Here is a 15241-nt window from a genome sequence, read left to right on the forward strand (position 1 = left end):
GTACATGTTTGTGTTTTTAATATATCTATAAACATGTTTACATGTATTTTAAATGTGTGCAGTTTATATATCTGTAAGCATGTGCATTTTCATATATCTGTAAGCATGGTGTATGTGTTTTATATATCTAAGCATGGTATATGTTTAAATCACCGGGTTGAAAATGAACTGATTAATTATCTGAGATCAGGCCATTGGAGGAAAGGAAGAATTTGATTTCAAATGCAATAATTTATTCCATGACCTTGCTCATAATTGGAAGCAATCTCACACTCCTGCAGTTAAGATGATCAGATTTCGCACCATGTTTGTAACATCCAAACATGGTGCAACTTCCAGGCAAATGGAAACTGACCCAGAGAGAACGATCGAGTGAACAGAGTAGAGAGAGGATGGGGAAAAGCAGCAGAGAAGGTTTTTAGGACGCGTGAGCTGATGCCGTCCGGTCCAGTTGCAGAGCCGGAGTCGAGGGTTGAAAGAACCTTTTCCACCTTCTCAGGTGCAAAAGACACAGAGCCCAGGGAAGTGTGCGTACCGTGAGCGAGAGGTTGGGCACACAATATTTTGAAGCAAACATAATTGAGGCATTCGGCTTTCTCATGAGCAGAGTCAGCTGTGGTGCTATTTTAAGTGAGGGAAGGAATGCATGTGGAGTAAATACACCAGGGACAGACTTAACAAGGCACCACTGGGTCTTTGAAGAGGGAGAGAGGTTTGATAGTTCAGCATTGAAGTTGGCCAGATGATGTTTTCTGGCTTTCCTGAGAATGGACATAAACTTGTTCCAGGTTTTGTGGAACGATCTGATGTTGCCTTCGGTCAGATTTGTCTTCCAGGAAGGGAAGGCAATTTTTTTTTTGAAGGCAACTACACTACATGGTCAAAAGTATGTGCACACCGTCCTGCTCATCCAACATCTCATTCCAAAATCATGGGCATAAATATGGAGTTGGTCCCCCCTTTGCTGCTGCAACATCCTCCATTATTCTGGGGAGGCTTTCCACTTGCATTTGGAACAATGCTGTGGGGATTTGCTTCCTTTCAGCCACAAGAGCATTAGTGAAGTCGGGCACTGATGTTGGGCGATTAGGTCTGGCTCGCAGTCGGCGTCCCAATTCATCCCAAAGGTGTTTTATGGGGTTCAGATCAGGGTTCTGTGCAGGCCAGTCAAGTTCTTCTGCACCGATCTCGCCAAACCATTTCTGCATGGACCTCGCTTTGTGCATGGGAACATTGTCATGCTGAACCAGGAAAGGGCCTTCCCCAAACTGTTACCACAACGTTGGAAGCACAGAATCATCTAGAATGTCATTGTATGCTATAGCATGAAGATTTTCCTTCACTGGAACTCAGGGGCCTAGCCAGAACCATGAAAACAGTCCCAGACCATTATTCCTCCTCCACCAATCTTTACAGTTGGCACTATGCATTCGGGCAGGTAGCATTCTCTTGGTATCCACCAAACCCAGATCCGTCTGTCCGGACTGCCAGATGGTGAAGCGTGATTCATCACTCCAGAAAACGCCTTTCCACTGCTCCAGAGTCTAATGACAGTGAGCTTTACACCACTCCAGCTGATGCTTGGCATTGCGCATGCTGATCTTAGGCTTGTGTACAGCTGCTTGGCAATGTAAACCCATTTCATGAAGTTCTCGACAAACAGTGCTTCTGCTGATGTTTCTTCCAGAGTCAGTTTGGAACTTGGTAGTGAGTGTTGCAACCGACGACAAACGATTTTTCCACGCTATGCGCTTCAGCACTCAGCGGTCCCGTTCTGTGAGCTTGTTTAGGCGACCACTTCGCAGCTGAGCTGTTGTTGCTCCGAGACGTTTCCACTTCACAATAACAGCAATTTCAGTTGACTGGGGCAGCTCTATCAAGGCAGAAATTTGACGAACTTACTTGTTCGAAAGGTGGCATCCCATGACGGTGCCACGTTGAAAGTCACTGAGATCTTCAGTATGGCCTATTCTGTTGTCAATGTTTGTCGATGGAGATTGCATGGCTGTGTGCTTGATATTATTCACCTGTCAGTAATGGGTGTGGCTGAACTAGCCAAATCCACTCATTCGAAGGGGTGTCCGTATATTTTGGCCATGTAGTGTACCTCAACACAGGATCCTGTGTACCAGGGGCAAGATGATGGGTGTGATGATTGCAGACAAGATTGCATAAATGGGGCTACGTGGAACATGATGATCAACACCGACAACTCACACATTCTAACAGCTGTCTCACTCCAAGGATCTGTAATCAAACCATCCAATCCACTTCTCTGGATAGCCACTGGAAGGGATGCAATCCCTACAACTCCTTGGCCTCATTATCTGCTGTACCTTTGCGTGGAAGGATCCTCAGGTGATCATGCTTGCCCAAAGTTGAGAATCTGTGACCGGACAGCAGCAGCTGCTGAACAGTCGAGAATGCACGGAAACCTATTGTGCTGATTGGTTTATGATTGTGACCCGAGCACGCGGAAAAGAATATAACGAACGTTTGTTGTTAGAAACATTAGTAGGCATGTTAACCAGTCAACCTTCCCCCTTCTCTTGTTGTACATACCACCTATGCCTAGTTCATGATGTTAATCTTACTTGTTCACAGGTGAACCTACCAAGTTTGATTCTTCCTTCACTGGACCGACTCTCAAGAGGTACTGAGCCCCCCACCCCCTCCCTAAAAAGGAGCTTTAACTGCAGAGGTTTTCGGGCATAGTTCAAGGTAAAAGCACGACTGGCTTGCTCGGTGGTTGTCTCTTTGCTGATGATGGAACTGCCATCACGATAACAGAAAATTGTGATTAATATTGTGGTTCTAAAAATTATTTGATGCATTCTGTTTTGGTATTTGAACAACAAATTTCTTTGTTCTTTAAATGCTCTTTTCTTTTGTTGTTCATCGTCTCCTCGTGTCACATGACATCAAGTGTGTGTTTGTGCGAGACGTGCTGATCCGTTGCGTGGTGTAGCAGTGGTCTGCATGATGGTAGGACAACATCTGTTGGTGAGGCACTTGCTTGTGGTCCATTCAAAAAGCCTCCTCGAAGCATGACGTACCTGAAAAATCCTGACGTTCTGAGTTTTAAAATTATTTTTATTTTATTTCATATGTACAAGTTCTAAAGCTCATAATAGAGCTGCTGCTCACACACACATGGACATATTGACGAGACTAACACTTAACACCGCCACTGAGCTTGGGGGAAGTGTCGTTACTTCCTGGGATACTCTGCGTACCAGCGATGTCACAACAATGGTGCCACTTTCCTCCTCCCCATGGATGCCAACTGATGGGGATTGTCCATGCTCTATCCTTTTAAATGCTAAATGTCAAGCAAGGAAGCGGCACGTACCATTTTTAAAGTCTTCCGTACGACTTGGCCGGAGTTTGAACGGCCGACCTGCCAGACTCGGAGCGGACGCTCGAAGCATTCCACCACCGTGTCTGGTAAAGTTGGTAATGTTCTTGAGTTTTCTGCTCTGATGTTCTTCAAATCTGGTTATTAAATATCACCACTCATGAATTGTCATCTTTCCTTTCAGAAGAAATGGCTTTAATTGCAACTCTTCATGTGAATGTAACAAATATCCTGAGGGTCTGTCACTTCTGTCTCACCCAGGAGCTGCACTGACATTTTATTTTTCATTGTCTTCATCACAGTTGTGGTGGCCCATCTGACGTTGGGATTCCTAGGTATTGTGTGCATCATTCATTCAATGTATCTGAAGTTCACTTGTGGAGAGTCATTCATTCAGCTATCAATATACAAAGTTGTCTCTTCTCTTTTAACCTTGATTTCCTCCCCCCCTCTCCCCCTCCCCCCGTCCCCCCCCCCACAATGCCCAGCATGGTCACATGGAGACCCTCGCAGGGTCATTCTTCCTCGTGACACTGAAGGAAATTATTGTGGAATCGGAAATTTCAGGTTGGTAAAGCTCAAGAGGTGTTGAGTTGTGTGCCACTAAGGTCATCGCATAGTCCTTTATTCACATGTTACTCCATGTTCTGCTCTCCGTGTGATGTTAGTTTGCACTTTTCTTCCCCTTGCAGTGACAAACCGTTCCTTTTGTACTTTGACTTGCTCAAGTGTGTGAAGAATGCACTTATCATGAACCTCCAGTGTTCTACAACGCAGGTAAGCAAATTGCGGGTAAACATATATCAGGCTTGGAGTTCAAGCAGAATACACAGGTCATCTTGGTTTTGGTATTGCCGTTTCAGATTGGATTCCTTACCTCCACCACCGAAGGTGTACGACGGTTATGTTTTCACCCCTGTGTTGTCTGTTCGCTTGTTTGTCTGTGAGCAGGATATCTCAAGATGTCGATGTATTTGGATGAAATTTGGTGTACAGGCTGGGTGTGTGACCAAAACAAATTGATTTGATTTTGGTGAAACCGGGATCCAGAACCGAATAGAAGAAGTTTTTAAAAAATGATTCTTCACCATTGAGAGATCGGGTCAAAAACGACATGTAGCATCATATTTCACAAAGTTGTGGACGCATTTGGACGAAAGGAGGTTGATGAGTTGGTTCGGTGACGAGAACAAGCTGATTCTATCCTGGTCCAGGTCCGGATTCAGATCCGACCTATCAGTGGGATACAAAACGTAAACGGTTCAGACTGGTGGAGGTATGCGCTATACCGACTGTCGTTCGAGCTTCCCATATTACTTTTTCAATGGATAGTTTCAATAATTGCAGTTAACCCCATCATGCGTAAAAATGTTGATCTGCAGACAGTCTGGGATCACTCCTGTAACTGTGGAGAAACGCTGCTGCTGTTCCCTGAAAACACAACTTTTGTGATCCTGAATACATTTGAGCAAACTTCCTTTGGTACCTAATGTGGTTTCAATGTGTACCTTACTCCAAGTCTGTGGGTGTGTCTTGTAGGTATGTGTGGCCCAGTGTCCTAAAGCCTTCTGGGTAGCAAATGTCCTACGTCCTCCGGCTCAAGCCTTCAAAGATTCTTATTGTCGACCTGGCTTTGACGTGACAAGAACGAGCAAGGTAATGCATTTCACTTCCATGTTACCATTGACCGAATAATGAGCGACCGAATTCTCACTGTTCGACTTTTGAGCAAAACTAGACGTGTTTGAATCGAATCGAGTTTTAAACTACCGTTCTGTTTTTGTGTGAGCTGATGATGCTCATGATGAAGGTAAACAGGATGCACATGTGACATGGATATAATCAACCAAATGGCTTCTTACTCTCTGCAGCTTTTTTTTGCAGACAGATTTGAGGCTCGTGGAGGAGCGAGAACAGAGAATGGACCAGGATGCAACAAAACAAAAGGAACAACAGACAGAGAAGGGGGGAATTGATGCCAACAGCAGGGCCGAGGGACAATATAGATGGAGACGGACAACTATGGATACGGGTAGGAATGAGTGCTCGGGAAGAATGCTGGAGGTGGACAACATGGATACAGAAGCAAACTCTCAGGAAGGACCAACTGGAAATTTGGTGAGGGGTGGGGGGAGCTTTAACGAGGGTAGAAAAGATCATGGTTTTGGATGGGTTATGATCTGAGATGGTGGTGAACAGCTGTCTTGTAGACTTGGAGGGAGGAATGACATTGAAGAGGATGTGGAAGTTGGTTCTACAGGCAGGAAAAAAGAGGAAGTATTGTTATCCCCCGCCAACCAACGAAGTTGGCAGGGGATATAGAAATGGGTTCCGTCCGTCCGTCCGTCTGTGACATTTCGTTTCCGGAGCTTAACTACAAATCCCCTCAAGATATATTTACTAAATTTGGTAGACACGAGTACGTGCCCGTAAAAAAAAAAAAAAAAAAAATAAAAATATTCAAACCGCGAGCAACAAACAACCACACAGGCCGTTTCTTCGCTCTCGTGTGCCCGGACGTGCGTGACCCGGAAGTTCGCATATTATTCGCAGTTACGATTATTCGCAATTTAGTTTTAACACCCAATTATTCAATTAGCGCCAAAGTATTTTACCTTTTCGCAATGTCGTGGCAAGGAAAAATGAGAAGAGAAGAGAGTGAAAAAAATTACTTCCTGGTTCGGAGCATACCAGCACTCTGTTACCGAAATTTATGCACCGTCTAATATGAAAACGATCATAACTTGGGGCATTGTGTTTATCTATAAATGCGCATAAGAAATCGAGAAATTATTAGAATACACGAAGTCATCACTATCCGGATGTCCGTACGTTGTAACCCGTAATGGGGAATGCGGCTGAGGTTCCCTTCCCCATCGGCCACGCCCACACAACAACGTGTCTTGTCATTGGTTTGGTAAATAAATGGCCATACCTTGGGAAGCACTTGTCCGATTAATATCAAACCTTGAAAAGGCACATCCTCAGGTCCCCAGCAATATATCTGGCAAGTTTCAATGAGATCGGACCAGTGGTTGTCGAGAAACAGCGGTCACACGCACACACACGCACACACACGCACACACACGCAGACACACGCAGACACACGCAGACACACGCAGACACACGCAGACACACGCAGACACACGCGCACACACGCACACACACAGACACGCACACACACAGACACGCACACACACAGACACACACAGACACACACACACACAGATACACACACACGCACACACACACTGCTGGAATTATAAATAGATATCAAGCAAGTGGTGAACTGGTGCCTTTTGATATTTTCTAATTGATAGGTCACATTGTTTGGCAGCCATGTTGGATTCAAGAAAAATATTAAATAATGTTTTCTCTGGAATCACATAACCTAATGAAGCGAAAATTTGCAACTATCATCTTCCATCATGTCTGCATACATCGTAAAAATTATGACATCACAAGTCACATGGTTTGGTGGCCATCTTGGATAGAAATACACACCTCATCCGATTAACACGAAACTTCACACACGTATTCCACTGGAGGATTGGAGGCAGAATCTAAATTTATGATGTCATAGGTCACATGGTTCGTCAGCCATCTTGGATTGAAAATTAATAAATTTTAAAATTCTTCTCCAGAACGGCTGGACAGATTGAGGCAAAATTTCACATACACTTTCCCCAAGACATCCTTTCAGAAGTTTGTTAATTTCTAATTGATAGGTCACATGGTTTGGCAGCCATATTGAATTTACACTAAAACCTTCAAACATATTCTTCTCCAGAACGGCTGGTCAGATCAATGGGAAACTTCACATACATATTGCACACGTTTAGGGAATATAAGTTTGTAAATCCTCATTTACTATGGCGGGGGATATCGAAGACTTTGTTTTCAACGGATGCTAGTTTATTTTCTTATTGGGTCGAAGGCCTGTGGAGGAGCTGCAAAACACACACACACACACACACACACACACACACACACACACACACACACACACACACACACACACACACACACACACACACACACACACACGAATGCTGGAGTTAATTTCAGACAAACGTGGGCACCCACGTGAAGGGGAAGGTTGGTTGCTTCGCATGGCATTCTGGGAACTGGCGACGCCATCTTTATGGCATCCCTTTTCTCTCTGCACTCTGCAAGACAATTAATTAGAACTTTTCTCCGACCCAGACATGATAACTGATGGGGGTTTGTCCATGCTTTATCCTTCTTAACTGCTGAGCATGAAGCAAGGAGGCAGCCCCTACCATTTTTGTCTTTGCTATGACTCGGACGGGACAGAATGAAATTGCCGACCTCCCAGATTCAGAGTGGATGTTACAACCATTACACCACCGAGTTGTGATTAATCTCACCAACTCCATTGTTATATTCGTAATCGTAGAAAAGAGTATCTGTTCTGGTGCCATATCATGTTAATTCGTTCCTTTACTGTCACTGAATCGCGTGAGTTTTTTTTTAAGCTTGCCCATCACCAACTAATAATGTCTCCCGTACACACTCGTGAACTTCTCCACACTTGCTGACCCCTTAATCTCCTCTATGCCTGGTGTTGGTTTAATGGTTAGGGTGGTGGGCTTGGGATCCTAGGATCCTGAGTTCAAATCCCTCTCTGCTGTTGAATTAATACCAGGTGGGGTTGACTCTGCTTGTCATCCAAGCGAGGTCGGCAAAATGAGTGCCAGCTTACTGGTATCCTGTGTCGGAGGGGCAACCTGTCCAGGATTGTGTCCAATAGCCAAGGAAACTGCTTAGGCAACACCAACACTCTGCACAGAGTGTGGTCCCGATGGATGGATGGAATCTCCCCTGCCCCACTACTGCTACCATCCACATATTTTTGTCTGTGTGTGTCACATGGACATTTTTGTCCACCCGTTCGCATCTGCCCCATTTTTTTTTTGTATACCTTGGTCGAGGCTCGTATGAGAGCTAACACACAACTCACAGCAAGGAGGCATGAGACAAGAGGGGCGGGAGTGGAAGGGACAAGACAGTGGGGAACAGACACATTAGGTGAACTGTGGAAGGGAGAGGGATGGGGTGTGGTACATGGGGTATACAAAATGGACATTACAGGGACTTTCAGGAAGGAAAGCAGGGGAATTGAAGGAAGTGGGCTTGGGTGGATTATCGGGGGTAGAAAAGATCGAGGATTTGGATGGGGCAAGATAAGAGGTGGTGGTGAACAGCTGTTTTGAAAGCCTGGAGGGAAGAATGGGAAAGAATAGAGTGAGGAAGTTTATTCCAAAGGTGGGAAAAAAGAGGAATGAAAGAGTGAAGATGAGCAGTGATTCGTGATTTTGGTAGTTTTACCAGAAGGGGTTGTTGGCGGACCTTGAGCGCCCTGTGGAAATGTGGTGGGGACAAATCGCAGAGAGAACAGGGGGGGGCAAGGCTGGAGAGGAGTCGGTAGAAGACAGAAAGACCACCGACCAACCTGTAGTGATTGAGTGAGAGGCCCAAAGACTCAGCTTCATTGCGGGAGATGCCGATGATCTTAAATGCCCTGGTTTCGACAGCGTGAAGCCGAGAAAGGTGGGAGGCAGGAGCACCAGCCCAGAGGGGAGAGCAGTACTCCATCAGGCTTCGGACAAAAGCTTTGTAAGTGGTCAGGAGCTCAAGAGGGCCGAGGAAGGACTTTGCACGACGGAGGATTCCCAGTCGGCGACTGGCTTTTGAGGCGAGGTTGGAAATGTGACTTTCCCAGGAAAGGTCATGGCAGATGACCCATTGTCAAATCTGTATCCCACAATCTTCAGTTGCTTCGCTTTTCCATTGGCCTTGACTTTTGTAGAGATATGAAACTTTTTCTTCGTGCTTGCAGGATTCAAGAAACATTGTACGAGATGAAGATTGCATGGGGTACATCATGCCGACACAAGATAGTGAGTCACTTTTATCAGGATGCTGCAGTGACTTGTGCATGGTGCTCAGCATTCACTTCATTGTAAATGTGATAAATTTGCTCCTATTTCTATGAATTTGTTTTAACTAGTACAACCGCTCCCTACGGGTTCAAATGCGCAGCCACCTCTCGCACTTGATTGGGATCATAGAACACCGGTTGTTCATTCTCGAAGTGGATTTCGTGTGTCTCACCCCAGAGAGAAAAAAAAATTCAAACCGTTAGGAATCGGGTTATGCTTCAAAATAAAGGTCACAATGGTCCATGAAAGTGTCTGGGGCAATATCGCACATCATACTTGCTAAGGAACTTTATGAGTTAAATATCATTGCAACCGAGCTCGCAGCCCATCTCGAGGCCAAGCAAGCCGAGTCAGCTCGGGACCGTTAGTCTGTGGGGGATGAGATAAGCATATGATGTCGGGTTTCCTACCTTTCAGTTTCGTGTGAAACAGCAGTTCTGTTCTTGCGTATGGCTGCTTGGCTGCCAGGTAGCTATCATTTATTGTAAGTGCGGTTGTGCTGCTGATGCTGTGCTCCTCTACCAGTACATTGGCACTCATTTCACCAGCCTCGGAAGGATGACAGGCTGAGTCAACCCCACCTGGTGTTAATTCAGCAGCCAAAGGGTCTCAAACTCAGGACCCTAGGAACCTTGGCCAGTCACCGCCCGAGCCACTAATTCAATGCCATGCTTGAAACAGCAGTGGCAACTGTTTGAAAAGGTAATTGTACCTGTTTGTGGTTTATATTATTTTTTACTTCCAGTAGGTATGCCCCATGTAATGCCATGATAAGCTATTTATACACCTTAACATAATGCTTATCCAAGGTGGAAAAGTCCCTTAGGAAGTAGAGCAAATAAAGTCGCTACAACCTCTGTCATGTGACCTTTAACCCCCCTGACAAGTTTGGTTGAGATTAGAGAAGGAATGACCGAATGTATCATGGTAAGACAGACAGACAGACGGACACCAAATTGTGTATTTTAGTATAATGGCCTGCAGTCATTATTCCAACCAGTTGGCTACTTTTTAGGGCTTAATGAATTGCACCGGGACAGCGTACAACACCTGCGTATGACCTCTCTATTCAAATCATTTGATTCCCGGCCTGACAAACTGTCACCATGATGCTTTGCGGTGTTGTCAATGAGTGTGCCCCATCCTTCAGAAACTATATTAAACTGAATGTTCCATCTGCTAGGATTCAGTGGTGGACATAAGAGGCCATCACATACCAGTACCAAACCGAAATGCAAATCCTTATCATAATCAACGGGCATGCAGCGCCTTAGTTCCATAATGCAACTAGCAGATTGAATTAATATTGGAAACTGAGCAACAAATATAAACTGTGATGCATTAGTTTATGAGTGCAAATTGCTCACCAACTCCAGTCTGCACATGAGTCGAAAGTTTAATGTGTTGACACGAGCATTCCACAAAAAGAAAACCTCGAATATCTGAACTGTTACCATCACACACAAAGCACAACGTCAGATGCTCCAATCTCAGTTCTGGTTCAACCTGGCAGTGTGGTGACATCAGAAGTAAGAATACGTCAACATGCAGAAGCTCGTTGGTTGCAGGAGCTCCGGTAAGCTGGTGAGGGAAAGAAAATCGCGAGTTTCGGACCTTGAACACTGTTCCTGACATAATCATGGCAAAAGTTGCAGTTATGAACCAGGTCACCCTGTTTCATAGTAAGACATTCCTTTTATCAATATTGTTGCGAATTCGCACCCGCTGGCGTACGATCGGCCACTCGACTCGAATGGCGGCCGCCTCGCCCACCGGACGGACAATTCTGTCGTGACCCTCCGGGAACTATCGCCCGGAGCCAGTCACGGGTGGGCCTTTCGACCTCACCACGATCGTGCCAATCGGCCACCCGTGTAGGATAGGGTTGTTCGCCAAACTCGACCTACCTAAGTACCCACGTGGATGGTAAACCGGGCGATCGTACCTCGCCGCAGGTCGACTCCAGACATGAACCGCTTAAGCGGTCCATTCCGTGCTATCGGGATAACCGAGTTGTGTTATCGTCGGCCTCGACGGTTCCGATTAATTATCGGGCGTATTAAGCCCACTACGAACCCTTTACGTGAAGCAAGATGGAGATTCAAACGAAGGAAAGGACACAGCGAAACGGGGAACAATTCAACATAATGCACATTTATTACCCAGCCCACGAAAAGCACACATATACAGTCAAATAGTCAGAATGCACATATATCAATTTAAAACAAAAAAAAAAAAACAATGCAGAGCTACGACCGAATACTCGAACACACGGCAACACTTATACAGTTTTACTTCACAGACGTCGCCGACACACATTGACTCAAAAGCAAAGGAAAGAAGCCACCCTCATAGGCAACGGGGCAGATGGGCCCGTAGGCCAATGTGTGCGCGGGACCTGAAGGAGCGGTCAGGTCCGCGAGACCGGGTGGGTCCTACCCGCGTCCTCGTGACGAGCCGCAAATGTAGCTGCCTGGCGGTGCCCTGACTTCGTGCTCCTTCGCGGGTTTCGTTGGCACCGCTTGGAGTGGGGTGGGAACGGGGCCCCCTTTTTGCACTATCTCAGCGCGGGGGAAAGGGGGAAATTGTTGATGCCCTGGGGGAGGAGAATGGTTGGCTGGCTTGGGTGCCATGACGAGCGATCCCACCACGACCTCGTCGCCGACCGCCGTCTTCCCTGCCTCGGACCCGAGCTCCTTGGCCTCCTCCCACAATTCTCCTCAGCCGACTGCAGAAACCACCTTGACGCCTTCGCCTCCCGACTCCACTCCACTCTCCAACCCGACTTGATTGCCAAAACTCTGTCACACTCTGCCGCTCTTCCAAACTGACTCTGCGATTCTCTTTGCACTCGGTGCTTTATAGGCCGGCAGGAGAACCCATATGCAAATTTCCGGATCAGGATGAGCTCGGGGGCGGAGCCACGCTCACCCATTGGATGGAGGAAAAGGGGCGTGAATCTCCCCTGATCCTAGAATTTGCATATTTCGATTTCACAAGGAAGCGCCTGGAGGCGGGTTCAAGCCGCTCCGTGCTTGCTGATTGGACGGATCAGAAGTGGGCATGTAGCATTCTTGATCCGAATTTTCCCTCGGAAAGGCCGCTATTTGCACTCGCGACTCGGTGCGTATCGCTTGAACGAGCCCAAGACAGCCCGACGCTCAGTGTTCACAGGTGATGCGGGAATGGCCGTAGATGGAGAGAGGTGAGGGTGGTGGAGGGTTTTTGGTGGTGGTTTGATGGTAATGGCGGTTGATTCAAAATAAAGATAGAACAGAAAAACGCCTAACTTAAAGCGTCGCAGCCCGAATGAATCGCATAAATTCCCTCGAAACAACGGGTTTGGGGCAAACTACAATGTACTAAGAGATATCTCACCTACAGGACCTGAATGGTGGTTTGCGAATTTCCACAGCCATAACAATATATAGGTCAAAAGACTCTTGGTTAAGAGGAAACATAACTGACAGCAGATTCGACTCTAGCATAAAAATTAAATTTATAAAGCACCAGCAACAATTATAATTGAGAGTACATTAATATAATTATTTTTCTTCCACATGCCCCCCTTTTGAATCCCATCCGAGTCACCAAAATTGTGGTGGAAAAGAGCTCAATTTCCACAAGTTGGATCAGCATACCAAAGGAGAATTTTTAATTTCGTATATACGGAGGAAGAACATTGAATGCTTGACTGAAACATTCGAATGGATTTCACTGAAACAAAAGCCCAAAGCAATTCTTCTTATACAGAACTTGACATTCCAAAAAATGGGAGGGGAGACATTTGGCAACTCAACTACAGGTGCAAAATGAGTGCAAAAGTGCAAAATGAGTGCAAAAGTGCAAAATTGCAGGATGAGTGCAAAAGTTGATGCATGAAGAGGGACGTCCAAGCAACCGATCCTCCAGTGTTCCTCCATTACCAGCCAGAGGTCAGGCAGTAGGTGGAAAATCACACCTAACTTTGACTAGGCCGCAGTGCCTTGAAACGTCACTTCTGTGAAGAGACATTGTGCCTCGAACAGCAACAGACAGGAAGCTGTTGGGCAACAGACAGGAAGCTGTTCTACGATGGCAGAACTCCAAAGTTGCTGGCACAGACGTCATAACAAGGAGTTCAGCCACAAATAAGATGCTGGAGCTGTAATGTCGTGGTAGAGGTGCGAACAGGCAGACACGAGCCAGGGGATAGCACAACCCTGCTTTATTGCCACGAGCGAGAGTATGGGCGTCGGATGCCCGTAACTCCGCTTTATTACGTACTCGATGCACTCTACAGGCACACGACCCACAAGACATGGCTAATGACAGTACATGCCGCTTCTGATGCTACTGGTACTACAAGTCCCCAGTGGGCGAGTCGTGACATATGAAGCCCCAACCACGTGACCACCACCAACCGCGACTCGGGCTACGCCCATACAGTACACTCCTCCCCACTAAAAACATGAGTATAAAATGACCATTATCATGATAAGCAAAATCGGCAAATTAAACTACGGCATACAAAAAACAAAGTGGAACAAAATGACATTAATCAAAAATCATAGGCACCACAACACGGAAAGCAACCAGAACCAAAAATGGTATCAATCATGTGGCCGTGAAGCAAACCCAAATGAGACGGCACAAAAGAAAACGTGCTTCATCGGCACAACCTGCAACTTCAATGCCGCTGTGTTAACCTGGCACATCATTCATCCTCTCGAGTTGAATCCCAAAATGCAGTGGACAGGTGCTCGAGTACTGAGTTGCACGATGAACCCAATGATGGCTGCAGACCACAAAAACCCTGGCCGTGTTAAAGATATAAAGAAGCAAGTTGGGAAGCACCGCATTACTATGCAGCAGAAGCGCCCCCAGGCGGCTCATGCTTACACGCCTTCCGGTGAGGTCGTGGTGACACCCCAAATGAACCTCCCCTGGCACCATCAAATGCCCCTGGTCGACAAGTTGGCACATCTCCCTCAGACAGGACCGAATCAGGTAAACATCCCGAGCCTGCAAGCCCCGCGGCGCCAGCGTGGCTGACCTTGGCGAGAACAGAGGTTTGCGCTCCATGGTGCCAGGCACGTCTGACCTTGGCAATATCAGGGGTGGGGGTGACGCTGAACAGCGAACCTGCCCTGGCTCCGAGTCGATCTCTGAGTCCCACACCAAAACCGCGCATCAAACCCAATCAAGAAAACCATGCACATCCACACGGACGATCAGTGTAGCTTGGAGACATATCAGTGTCATACAACAGCAAAAACATCGTCTGCTCTGATGCAACCTTCCCCTCACGTACAGCGCGTTCTCCCAGTATAATCCCCACACATGACAGGGTAGCGAACCGTGGACTGCCCTCGCAGCTGGAGATCAGAAAGACCTCTTTATTCGCAGCCATCGTCCGCACGTTCTTCACATCATATCGATCATATCGGTCATCCCATGGATTGATCCCAACCAAACGTATTATGCTCACACGCGGACTGTCTGCATTTGCTTTAACAATGCTAAATCGAATCACTTGTGCAGTGAAAATCAAACACATAACAATTAGCAATTCATGAATCACATCATGTGTACGCCTCTTGGTTGTCACGACGTTGAGATGACTTGTTTGTCGTCCATGGTCGCGTTCCGCCAACTTCTTGAACGTGACCGGCTCGCTCCAATCCCCCGCTGAAATCGCCTCCATGACACGGGTGTGCACTGTATCATGAGCGCAGCCAGAGCGCGAGAGACGTCGCCGCTGGCATGGCTCCCGTTGCTCCAGACCCGTATATCGTCGTCGCCGGAAGCAATGAACGGCAGCCCATGTTGCATCATCGCGGCTCTTGCTGCCAGAACCTCGCCCTCGGGTCTCGAGGGAGGCCCGGGCCCAAACGGAGGTACGTACTCCGAAACAGGCACCTCTTCCTCCCCCCCT

The 15241-nt window shown here is 46.8% G+C and overlaps 1 protein-coding gene across 1 annotated transcript in view; it reads left to right on the plus strand.

Moving 5' to 3' along the window:
- LOC147015117 (choline transporter-like protein 5) overlaps positions 1-15241 on the plus strand; it is a 200938-nt gene that overhangs the window by 25973 nt on the left and 159724 nt on the right. The window contains exons 2-7 of the mRNA XM_085849565.1: positions 2605-2653; positions 3620-3693; positions 3847-3925; positions 4051-4135; positions 4898-5014; positions 9222-9282. Coding sequence (XP_085705691.1) covers positions 2605-2653; positions 3620-3693; positions 3847-3925; positions 4051-4135; positions 4898-5014; positions 9222-9282 — 465 coding nt within the window. The remainder of the gene's footprint in view (positions 1-2604; positions 2654-3619; positions 3694-3846; positions 3926-4050; positions 4136-4897; positions 5015-9221; positions 9283-15241) is intronic.

Source organism: Eptatretus burgeri, chromosome 12 (assembly GCF_056783735.1).
Source record: "Eptatretus burgeri isolate ZD-2024b chromosome 12, Ebu_testis_v1, whole genome shotgun sequence".
NCBI classification, from domain to species: Eukaryota; Metazoa; Chordata; class Myxini; order Myxiniformes; family Myxinidae; genus Eptatretus; species Eptatretus burgeri.